The 13,070-nt window shown below is 42.7% G+C and overlaps 1 protein-coding gene across 2 annotated transcripts in view; it reads right to left on the bottom strand.

Moving 5' to 3' along the window:
* Positions 1-13,070, bottom strand: part of rspo2 (R-spondin 2) — a 58,589-nt gene that overhangs the window by 14,511 nt on the left and 31,008 nt on the right. For both annotated transcript variants that reach the window (XM_079344429.1, XM_079344430.1), the window contains 2 exons: positions 9,437-9,580; positions 8,984-9,172 (listed from right to left, as the gene is read on the bottom strand). In XM_079344429.1, coding sequence (XP_079200555.1) covers positions 8,984-9,172; positions 9,437-9,580 — 333 coding nt within the window. The remainder of the gene's footprint in view (positions 1-8,983; positions 9,173-9,436; positions 9,581-13,070) is intronic.

Here is a 13,070-nt window from a genome sequence, read left to right as displayed (position 1 = left end):
CCCTGTATTTGTCACTGTTCATAGACACACACACACAGAAAAACACCCAGAAACATACAGCCAAAGGGCAGCAGGCCTATACTTGCTGTTTTGTTGTGTCTGCATCTGTATGCTGGGTCCACACTCATGGTCATGAGTGGGTCAAAAGCCACAGCCTCTTTGAATCACTAGCTGAAATTAAACGCTGTGATGTCTCTATAAAGAGGCCCCACCGAGACAGAGAAAAACAGGGAAGGAGGGTGATGGGAGTAGGAGAGAATAGGAGAGGGAAGGAGAGGCGCTTCTGGTGGCTGAGCCAGTGCAACTGTGCACCAGATGTTTTCAGGCTCACCCCTTCGGCTCCTCGCCCTCCTTCTCTTCTCCTTCAGCCAGACCACTGGAGAGGGGGGGACTCAAGTGCATGCAGCATTCCCCCTAACAAAGTGCGCCACGCGAACACATCCTCTTCTGTGGCATGCACATTGTTCCTCAGACAGCGCTGCATTGTGAGACGTGATACTCGAAGGAGAAAGCGTCACCCGAGTGCGAGACAGGAAAAGAGAATGGAAACACGGGCGAGAAAAAGAGTAGATAATGTAGTGACTTGTTCTGCCTGTGAGGTCTGTTTTATTGTTTGTCGGTGTCTATTACGTGAGTCTCACACTCTGGCTGCGGTAATGTGCGTGTACAAGTGTGTGTGCATGCATCCTCATCTGACTGCTGTGGTGTAAATGTGGAGATTAAAGCATTTGCGGTTCACAGGAGAGCTGGCAGCAGTGCAGGACTGAAGGTCTGGCAGACAGAAAGAAGAGGTGCAGGCATGCAGCACGGTCAAACAGAACCAGCTTGGGTTAACTAAATATGAGGTGAGAAGACATATACAACTTCTACAAAAAGAAAGGCTAATGTAGGGATTGATGCATTTTAGTGACTGACTGAAGCAAGAAAAGGTTAATCGTATGCCTCAATTTATTATGGTTCCACTTTATCATTCCAAGAAACATTGCGAAAAGCCATTGTTTTCCAAGAAGTTTCTTTTGCCAGTATGAAAGAGCCTCTAAAACTACATTTTAAAGCAGGGTTAGCAGGTTTCATGACATGTTTTACAGATTGCCACCCCTGAAGCTGCTCTGTAAAATTATTTCACACCACCCTGTATCATTTTTTGGGGGGGTAAACTTTCCAGTTAAAAAACTGGAAAATGATCACCAACCATGATAAGGGGTGTCCTGTCACATCCCATGACACCATTTCTGTCTGGAAGTCAGATATTTTATAACTGACCTTAAAAAAGCCCCATATACTGTACATATGAGATGAGCCATACTTCAAAGAGCCCATCACAAGCAGCCGCTATCCATCCTTGTAAAGACACATACCGTGTCTCAACCTCCGTTATAAAATTCACAGCGAATAACTGCACAAACTGCCCATCGAGGATAGTTTATTGAAGGTGTGCTTTACAGCTCCAACCATGTCATGGACAATATCAGTCCATATACTGGTGCTCAGTGGGGGGAAATAGCTCCCATTTGTGGGGCATAAAAACATAAAAACATTCCACTTCAATAGAGTATTTCCCCCTTTAACTCCTACTCCTTCCTCTTCTTTACCCCTCCCATTTGCTGCCACTTTGTTTGTTTGTGTACGTCTGTTTTTGATGGGGCTGTTGATGCCGACCCAGATGCCTAATTTCCTCTACAACGGAAGCCTTGCAACAAATGAAGTGTTCCCTTTCTTTTGACAAAGTCAGTGTCAAGGTATTCAAGCGTCAAGCAGACCCATTCAAGTCAGGATTTCAAATGAAATGATCTGTTCAGCATCAAACAGTCTGCAACAATGCCCACGTCACAACACCGCATGTTGTACAAATGCATAGTAGTATGCTATGTGTACACAAGTCTACAAAAGGCAGTTCAGCAAAACCACAACTCAACTGAGCCAAATAGTGTGAAAAAAAAGCTTCACTCACACCCCTCCTTTTTCTTCCTACTTGGAAAAGACCATATGACAATAATGTGGAGTTTGGAGCCCTGTTGAGCACCACTGACCCCTCCTCTTCCACCTCCCTCTACCCCCTGGTCCTTGAAAGGCCTCCACATGTTTATGGTTCATGCCTGTGGTATGACGATGGATTCTCCATATAAAAGCCAGCAGTATCATGGGGTGTTTCAAATATTGCTCTCTGAAGACAGTTGCTGACAAAGTGACAGCAGCCATATTTATTTTGGTCAGAGAGCAGGGGCACTTAGTGGGAAGTTAATCAGAGACCCCAACTCCTCCTTCTCCCAATAGCTTCCAGCATTGCCCTGCCCCCCAAAACAAGGAATGTACCAAGGGTAGGGAAGTCTCAGACACTTATGGTAATGACTTTCTCTGAGGATGGAAGATTTATCACCGCTGAACTGCATGAGACACTGTTTAAAATAATATAGTTTGGGTTGAGAACATTATGTGTTTGACTGCCTATCCAGACACAGGCTGAGATAATCCATTTTTATCTGGTTAGGAGAAGATATGAAACACAAGCATAATGACGGATAACAAAAAAGTATAATCCATGGCAGAGTATTATAAAAATGGGATGGCTGAAAAAGACCTTCTGTTAATTTGTGACTGTGACCGCAGTGGTGCGTTCACACTCACTGGCACTGGGATGCTGGAGACCTGGCCAAGTCAATGACAGGTTGATGTGTCTTTCCTCTTCAAATATACTTTTATCCACTACTGCACATTGCAGTGTTCCAAAAAACTGATCTCAACCCTACAGCTCCATAGTCCATAGTACAATATGAAGAAGTCAACATCCTGCTGGTGTGTTTGAGTTGTATTCATCTTTAAAGTCAAATCCATGCATTATTTAATTAGATGAATGAATGATGCAAGCTTATGCAGCAGGTGGTGGGAGCTGGAGAGGGTTTGGGTGGGGGGATGTTGTCCCAGTAAGACACCAGTCCAGGCCCCGTGTCCGGAGCCAGGCTGTCCATTCTTTCCAAAGGATGCAGGGTATTTCTCAGGCCTTCCACCAGCTACTGTGTCAGCCCCTATGGAGCAGCCTTATTAAATGAAGATTAAGCCGTTGCTCCCCTAGTCACAACAGGCTGCAGTTTGAGGCACACATAATCACTATGACATGGTGGCTGCCAATTAGTGCTTTCCTTCTGTCCTGGGAAAATGCTCCTCACTCTGCTCCTGCTGGCGGGAACAACTGATCCGGATTCTCCATGATATTACCCAGGCCAGAGATTGTTAATCACCACCAGTCCACTGTGACAGAAATCAGAGAGGGACTTGTCATCTGTGCACCATCTCCCCCTTGTATAAGCCTGGACTTCCCGTAGAGCACACCCGGGCAACATGAATTGGAATAATGAGATAAGTACTTGGAGGAACAGAAGTGCAAACCTCTGTTCTAAGTGCCTTGGGTAGTCTTCAGAGTAGTATCTTAAGGAGAGCATGATTGTTGTTTGGCTTGACAAACTACACTATGAGCTCTTCTGCTGAGACATGTAGAACACACTCCATCAATTAGCCACAAGTTGAAAGCTTGCATCTGTTTTACAAAAAAAGCTGGCCTCATAGTAGAAGGCTACATTTGACAAAAACACATCCAGAGATGTGTTTAGATTCGTGTTTCCGAGCCAAACACAGGCAAGTTTCAGATGTGATCAAGCTGAGTGGGTAACTAAAATGCTCAGAAGTGAATGGCATGATTCGCTCGAGCTTCAACCTCTTGGCACAGCAAGTATAAACACCAAAATTGTGTGTCACACGCATGCATGCGCATTAAGTGCTTGCCTTCACATAAAGACAGCCCTACACTGGAATTACTTGGTGTCTTTAGCAGTGCATGCTACACACAAGGCGGTTGGGTTTCCTTCCAGAGCGGATTTGAGGCAATCATCAATGTTCTGTGCATCATTTTACAGAAGAAAAGACTTTAGGAGCAGATGGTTCGCAGACGGTGAGATCCAGGAGGTCTACAGCACAGTGGATTCACCACAGAACCAGAACGACTTCAGACAGAACCTGGCACCATTCCCACAAGTAAGCCAAATCTTCCTGGGTTCTGGTCACTGTGGAGTGGAACTGGGTTTTACTTTGGGCCCCTTTATCAGAGTGTAGGTGTTTGTGGAGTACAATAAACAACTGCTGCGTCATGTTCAATAGCCTTCTTAAATACAAAGACCTTGCATGGCTTTTGGATCTTATTCTACAGAGGAGAGATAAGGTGGAAAACTAAGTCTAGGTGGATTTATCCTCTTCCACATCATACGGATTGTGTAACAAAACCTATTTACCCACGGTTTTAAATTGATGGCAGAGGGAATAGACTGGGCACCCTGGCTGCAGGAGGTGGTTATCACAGTTACAGTATAAACTCGAACTGCACACACAGTTATGACAGACAGTATTAGTGGTGACTGGATCCAAGCACTCAGATGACTGATGGGATGGAGGGCTTGGCCTCAGCTGAGCTCTACAGCAGAAAGGGTTTCTCTGGTTACACGCACAGGGAGATCAATACTCCCACAATGGCCCGTAGCTTTCCAAGTACAGGTACATCATCCAATGGTCAGAGATGATCATGATATGCCTCTTACTGCTTTGCCTCTTTTCTTTCCATGAGGTCAGCAGGGTGGAAATGAGTCATCAGTATGTCTGTTGTGTGCAGTGTATTGCACCTTTGGTACATTTTGTATTTTTTATTATTTTTTTATATTTGACAATGTTTACATTTTATTTTATATCTATATATTACATATCTATAAATACTTCTTACATTTTAATATTTAAGTCTAGCTAGTTCTGTTTTATTTCCTTTGGGAAATATTTGCACCAATACATCAAGTCAAATTCCTTGTATGTTTCAATGTACTTGGCAATAAAAGCCCATGCTGATTTTGATTCTGTTGTCAGTTTCATGATTTGCCAAGCCGCTCCATAACTTCATACAGTAACATTTATACTCTTTTTAGAATTGGTGATTGGCGAGCGCCTGCACTACAAATGCCCCAAAATGAATCTATGTCCAAATCAAGCAAGCACAGCTGCACAAATGTCCCTTTGGCCTGCGAGTATAAAGACTATTGTGTCGTCTGAGAATCTGAAAGCCGATTTGTATAACTGTTGGAAGTCAGCCCCATTTGCAATGGTGTGTTTGTGTTGGACTTTACTCCCTCTTAAATCTTGAACCAGGGAGATTACATTAAGTGTACGAGAGAGATTGAACATTTGAAGTTGTTTATGCAACATCTAATGTCATTGACACTGCAGAAGTGGCTGTTCAAAGATCATTGAGGGGCGGGTGGGCAAAAGAGGAAAGGAGGAATATAACCAGATGGATTGAAAGGCGATGCAGGACAGCAGAATTTTAAAAAAGTGTTGATTCAAACGTGTCATCGACGACTGTTTTTAAACCAGGGAATCTGATAACAGTGGATGCTGGGACATTTCTGTGGAGAATTCCTTAATGGTATCAATGTACAGCAGTGTTATCTCTCTTTTCACCTTTCTTCTCCTTTCCTTCCATCAGCTCCCAAGACTGACAGAGAGAGGAACCCAGTTTGTCAATGCTGATAGTGCCAGAGCAGCTATTAATAAAGTCTCTTTATTGTTTACAGCCTGGTCAGAGCACTACTCCTGGGATCCAGAGGATAGAACTGTCTCCAGAGTACAATGCAAATGTCTGGCATGCTCGCCAAACAAGCGGCCAAAAGACAAAACTTTCCTATCCATCGTGAGATAGTCTACCATATGTTCCCTTAAATTATACCATTAAATGTAAGTCTTGGATTGAAAAAAAATTGATAAAAAAGAATTGATTCAGATTTGTCAGAATTGCACATGCATAATGAAGAAGCTATTTAAAATATCCATCCATATAAAGTTGTCCATTTTAACAGGATCTCTCCTGGAGAATTTACTGAAATACTCCGGTTGCAACATACCAAATTCTCATTTTATTTTCGCCAAATGCCAAGCGTTAGCTTGACATTGGAATGACAGTCAAATTGAAACAGCCCTTGTCAAAGTGTAACACCAAATATGTTGTCGATCCATGTGCACAACACAATATTTCTCTGCCATTTTTGGGACAGAGAGTGTTATCAGGACACTGCTTTACTGGCAAACATGTCTGAGAACAGCAAATGAATCCCAGCAGTGCGAATGATATACGGTGTTTACACTGATCTGCAACTTGTACGGAACACATCAGACACGGTTTACACAACTCTTCATGTACGCTGTAAAAATGCCTCTGCTCTTGACATTATCTGGGCTTTACTTTCTCTGCTTGTGTATGTTTTAGAGAGGGGATTAGATCTTTGCCGACACAGAGGGAAAAAGAAGATCATTTGCGTTGTCTTTGAGTGCAACGGCTAAGCTGGGAGCAAGGGATCTGTCAATGACATCCAGTGTAATTTAAATACGTAGATATGTAGAAATGCAAGCCAGGGTTATCAGATAAGCATTTCCATAAATAGTGTGTACCTACATGCTGCTTCCTCTGTCTCCATTTAATCCACAGCATCTTTACGGTCTGCTGTTATATAATCCTATGCTTATCGCAAACATTGGTGTCTGGTGTCCATGGAGAAGAACTGATAAAATGTAAATTTTTACATTGTCTTAAATTTCAAGTTATCCTTAAAGCACTTCTTACTTACTGAAGATGTCATCATAAGTATTTCACCTCTTTTCTTTACAGTTTACTCCTTTTATGGATTTGATATAATTTCTGGTAATTTGTAATAGTAAATGGCCTGACCAGCTTGTATAGCACTTTTCTAGTCTTCGGACTACTGCACTTTTATCACATATCACACATACCCATTAACACCCAGTCACACACTGATGCCAGAGGTTGCTATGCAAAGTGTCCATCAGAATTATCTAATCCCATTCTTACATATACATAAACCACTGAAGAAACTGCGGGAGCAATTTTAAGGAACAAGGACACAGTGGACCTTCCAGTTGAGAGACGACTGAACCTACCATCTGAGCCAATGCCATCCCCTTTGGCATGGTACGACTTTATTTTACCTTCAGTTGTGCGGTGGGAGACAGAAAAAGATGCTGAGTATTATTTTTTGTTGACCCCCATCGTTTTTGTTATCATAATTTTTATTTTGTCTTAATTTTAGGATTATTTCGTCTTTAATTTTATTAGCATATCCTCAAAATGTATGGACTTTGATATGATTGTGGTACCAATGAGTCACAGTCGCATGCCCATTGAGTCTCTCAGTGGAATTTTCCAATCGTTGGTCACTACAATACTTACTCAATATTATTCATAAATTAAGGATAATGTTTTTCTAAATTGATTTCTAAATTACATTCACAACACTACAATTAAAATATGGTGTTTGAGAATAGTACTAAATATTTTAGTCAACCTGTTAGCAAGGCATTTTATGTTGAGTTCAGGCGTATTGCAGCCTCTTCTTGAACCTCCACTTCCTGATCAACTGCATTTCAGAGTATGGCCTCTCCTTACATTGGAACATGCTTTATTATCACTCACTGGAAGTGATTATTTTACAATGTCAGTCGTTTGCTCATGAAACAGTGCTGGATATCCTCCCACTGAACTACAGCAGCTTATATTTCTATACTGTATTTATTTGAACTGAAGAGTGTTGCATTTCACCGGCTTTTCACGAGTGGGGAGTTTTAACTAGCGGTCGAAGCAGTGGAGAATTAACAACACATGCTTAAGTCTGAAATTTAAGTCTGATTTATAAAAAAGGGCCACCACAGAACTTTCACAAGTCTACAGAGTCCTTAGAAACACACACAGTGACACTTTTACACACAGCTTTAGCCACAGAGCTTTAAGGCCCCCAATATTCCAGATGGATGTAACTTAGTCACGGTATTCGAAATTGTGATGAGAGGTATGCAAAGGCAGCAACCATGTGCAAAAATCTAACATTTTAATTAAAGAAGGTCAGGAAGTTTTGTAGAATAGGTCACGTATGCAGGGCAGTGGCATGTAGAGGTGCATGGGGGTCGAGGAGCCTTTGCCTTGACACACAGGACAAAGCTTTAGGAACTAAATGTGCCATGGAGTCACAGTTTCCAAACCAAAGAGCAAACATTGCCCGGGTAGTGCTGAAACATGAGAAACTATCAGGGTTTAGTTCAAGTTTATTTACTCTTTCACCACTTCACTAAATGATCCTCCCAGTCAACAGTCCATGCCAAAAATGGAGAAAAATCCTCGAGGACTGAAGATTTTCCTCTTTCTGTTCAACAATGTTTTTCTTCTTTTGACAGCCTGAATGGTATCTGCCACTGTAATTGCTTCCCTATTTGGTGAATTAAATATTTGCACTTGGCCTATCCTAATCCACTGTTTATGAGAGACGTAAAAGTACATTAAGGGAAAAGACATTTATTTTGAAAGAGCTGCTAACTGAGGCCATCACCCCAAATGGTGTGTTTGGACGGCATGTGAGCAATGGTTTACTTTCCAAAAAAAAAATATTTCCCCTTAGCTGTATTCAAACACAGAGAAATTCCAGATTTGACTTCTCGTTTAATGCCCTGAAATACATGCTGTGTGCACCGCAAATATCTCTCAAGCTGAAGGGAAGAAACAGAGACGGCCATTGAGGAAACCTGCAGTTCGTACTTTGAAGAATTCCACTGGGGAGAGGAGGGGAGATGGGAGAGAGGGGGAAAAATATACCTCAGAAAAATAGCTGGCTTGAACTCGGCGGCCATGGAAAAATACTGATATTTCATGCACGGAAACGCCAATGTGCACCTCAAAAAATGCAGACATAGAAAAAACAAAGACTGAGTGCAAGGTACAAGGGTTACAAGAAACAGGTGTAAGGCAAAAATGGGGGAGAGTTCCCCAATGGGGTAAGTGGGCTGTTTTCTTTAATATTCACCAGAGTAGTGCAAAGTGAACATGGAAGGAGTCTGGACTGTCTGACAGAAATTCTTTCACACACATCAACATGTGGCTATATAACATCCTTACCTCTCCTGCAGTGCCTCATGGCCATTTTGCACATCCTGGACTCAGCAATGGTGGGACAGGGTATTGTGTCCTTGGGTGGTTTCTTTACAATGTGCCGCGTCCGGGTCTCCAGACCCCACTTATAGCCACAGGTTTTGTTTCTCCTGGTGCAAGCTCCCCACTCGCTCCACTGGCCCACCTCACAGCCCTCTGCAGAGACACACAAGAACAGTGATGTGCAGTGAAACCACAACTCAGAGCAATTTAAAGGCAACTGAGAGACCCCAGGTCAAGCTTTAATAGTGGGTGAAGGAGCTTTACTGCGATGCTATAACCTCTTTGTGTGGTCCAAGATGTTCTACTTGTTTCTCTGTCCATAATAAACAGGCCAATTGAGGTTGCAGAAAACTATGTGCAGGTAAAGAAAGCCATTATTTTTCTCACTTTTTTGGACATATCTGTTTTTGCACATACCTCCACACTCCATGGTTTCCTCCAGTGGGGCAAAGCCCTCAGGGCACTTGTCAAAGCAGCGCCCTTTGTGTAGGTAAAAACCAGACTTGCACTTAGTGCAGAAGTCTTTGCTGAAGCAGGACTCACAGTTCTCTATCCTGCACCCTGGAAGAACAAGGAGAGAAAAAGGAGAGACATCAGGGTATGAGCAACTCTCTCATCTGGAGTTGATCGAAAGCTGAGGGGTTTGGGGAATGGGGTTCTTGAAAGGATTCTACCGTCTATCCCACAGAAGAAAAAAAAAGTGAATGCCCTGTGAATCATTTCTCTCAAGTGTATTTCAGGAAAAAAATATGTGTTGTGCCTGAAAGAGATTTCTTTCATGTCCCTGCTCTTGTTTAGAGTGAACAAATCAACAGTGTGAAAACGCAACAACAGAGACTATGAGGAATTATGTCACACCAGCCTCTTTTAACAGATTGCCCCGACATCCAACAGTCAGGATACAAACACACAAACTCACATGTTTTCAACATGGTGTGCTCAAGAGTACTTCCCATTAATGATTCTTAATATAATTTTTTTATCGCTCCACACTGCACCCTTTCCAAAACTAAGCTGTGGGTTGAATTTAAGTTTTGGCTGTACTATAAAAGGGGGAAGGTAAACGGGGGTTTGGGTGGAGGGTCAACAATAGCCTATGTTCCCCAACCAAACAACTACTGATGTATTTCGGAAGAAAACAAAACACTCCTATCCTGCCACACCACACCCTGCTCTTGCACATTTTGCACAGCGCCGTACTTGGAGTGAAAAGCGGCATGGCTGACGGCAATGTGTCATAAAACCCTTACTCTGCAAATAGCATGTCAGACAGAAATTACAACAACCACACCAACAGGGCGACACACAGGCCCGCATGATTATAAGGAGCCTCCCAGAGCTATCTAATTTACGACCCTCCTCAGAAGCTCTATGGGACCCTCTTGCTTAATATACTTATACTTAATGTCAAAGAACCACAATCTATGATTAACCCAGGTAGGATGTCATCTGCTCCTCTGATTGTGTTGTGCACAGGGACACAACCATCCATTAGTGAATGAGCATTTCTTGACACGTAAACTGACGCGACTGGGATTTTTCCAAATGTGAGCACTATGGACGCTCAGGGCTGCTCTTTTATCTGTGACCCTTGCTGGGCCTGGAGAAGGGAAGGTTCTCACAATCACACCCCTTAATTACACCATCTCCAGCTAACCATCAGGCCTCCTCCTCAGCATTCCTCCAAAACGAGGGGGTCCCTCCCCGCTTTACTTTGAACCCAAAAGTATGGCCTCTGCCCACTCACTCTGGTCTCACGCTTTCCCGACCAGTCTAAACAAACCATAGAAAGACACACACATACCAATCAGATATGGCTGGAGATGAAACTTTGTTCTGGAAAACAGACATACATTGACCATGAATCCCTTGTTTCTTTGGTGATTTCCTGTTTTCTCTTATCCCTGCTATACTATCAATTTAAAAATCTGACATTGTTCAACTGTGGATACATTTTATCTTCCTTCTTAACACGTCTTATATATGCGCAGCACAGATACATTTACCTATTTTTCCTTGCTCTACCTCTTAACCTCTTCTTTCTGCATTAATTTGAACCAGTCAGGCTGGAGTTTGATACAAGACAAGCTCAATACAAGGAGCAAGCTAATAAATCAAAAGCTAATTTGAAAGCACTAAGCTGTCTAACCTACACAATTCCCAGGCCTGTCATCACCTGAGCGACATTTAGCTCCCAAACACAAAAATAAAAGAGGAAGAATGGGGGGCAAGAACATCTGGCAGTACTCTCAAGAACTGGAGTTGTTGTGCAATCCTCAGTTATTGACAGTAAATACGAGCAACACAGATGTGCAAAATACTGTATTCTTGCAGCAGCAGCAACAATTTAGTAGGTTTCTGATTATGGCAGTTCTTTGTTTCAAATGTGCTCAGGCAATTTTGCAAATGCTCGGAAATAGAAGATAAAAAATAATGTCCCTATACGAGATGCAGGAGGTGGATGACATCAATGCAGCTTCATGGGAGTTAGAATGCTGGGAGGCAAAGCTGGGGGGTCTAAGGTCATCAAAGACGGTGGGTCGGAAGGGATCTCTGTGACAGACATTTATCCCGTCGTCCAGTTACTGGCAAAAGGCTATCTTGAACAGTGTGGGCTATCTGTGACACTGAAGATGCTCCCACGCTGATCTGTGGCCAGGCCAGTAGTCAGGCATCTTGTCCAGCAACTCTAGAAACAGATACAGGGGAGCGGGTTCATTCTTCACGCAGGATTAACCTCTGGACCACCTTTAAAGTCTTCATCTAGGTGCCTCTGGGAGACTAATGAGAAATAATGAGGTCATCAGATCCCATTGAAGGTCTGGTGTTCTTGGGACTTAAACGTATTATCATCATTATCTACAAGGCTGGTTCTGGACATGAGTTATATTATGAACACAGGAGGAAAAGCCTTGCGTTTCAACTCTGAAAGGAATTTCAAAAGCTGCTATTAAAGTGGTTGTATGCACAATCTGGAGAGATAATGCAAGCTCTATATCCTGAACCTCTGTTACACTCTTAAGATGTTTGTTTGAATTTCCACTTAGATTTTATGTGGTTTGTATGTCAAGTGTATTTGAAGTTAAGAGATGAGTCACAGAGCGTTACTTGTGACCTAATGGCACATGGTTAGCAAAAATCCAGTCCCTTTGCTGTGGTCAGCGTAAGAAACCGAACGGTTTTATCATGGACACTCAAAGCCACACATCAGCTTCAGTCAACTGCTGTTCCTCCACAAGCTGACAGCACCATGTGTAATCACTCTATTTATTTACATGAATATTCACTATGTAAAGAAAGGGTGCTGAATCTTTTGTTGGAGATTGATGAATCTCTTGCGTTCCATATGCATTCTTTTTACATTATCTAGGCTGAAGTAGGAATGTCTCCTGAAAGTCTAAGCCTCCTAAGAATAGCTAACCAGACCTGATATTGTGGAAGGAGTGTCTATGTTGTAATAGGCCTGGCAAGGAAAATGAGGAAAAAAGGTCTGATTTCAATCCCACATCTCTCAGGTGAGTAGAACAGCTTTGACCTTCTCTATAGCTCCTGGTCTTGGCTGACATCGAAGTTTTGACTTGCTCGCTGCCACCCAGCTATGTCATGTGGAGCTTGGGATGGAAGAAGTTCATTACAAAGGCCAGAGCTGCCATGTTCTTTGCACCACTCTCCATGCTGTTTTTTCCACATGGGTGCTCCACTGCATGCTGGTGTGGAGCTAGCTGAAGCGAAGGTGGTGTTCCTGTCAATCAGCATCTTCCGGAAAGAGAACATCGTTGACAGATGTGTCAGCAATCTTCCTAGCCTTTTCAAACCCAAAGGAATACAATCAGTGATATACAAGGATCTGCTCTTGTATACTCCAGCATAAACTAAAGCTGTTTTCACACATACTGTACCGAAAACAATAAAAATGTCCTGAATCTGTCCAGGTGAGCTGCATTTGTGAACACAAACTTTATCCGGAAAATTTCTCTCCCCTGCTCCTCCATCATCTGACAGAGAAAACTTCCTACTGTGAGGGACATAAAGTAACACAAGAAAATTTAAG

Source organism: Symphodus melops (genome assembly GCF_947650265.1).
Source record: "Symphodus melops genome assembly, chromosome: 5".
NCBI classification, from domain to species: domain Eukaryota; kingdom Metazoa; phylum Chordata; class Actinopteri; order Labriformes; family Labridae; genus Symphodus; species Symphodus melops.
Note: the sequence above shows the minus strand (reverse complement) of the source record. Positions and strands in the feature narration are given on the sequence as shown.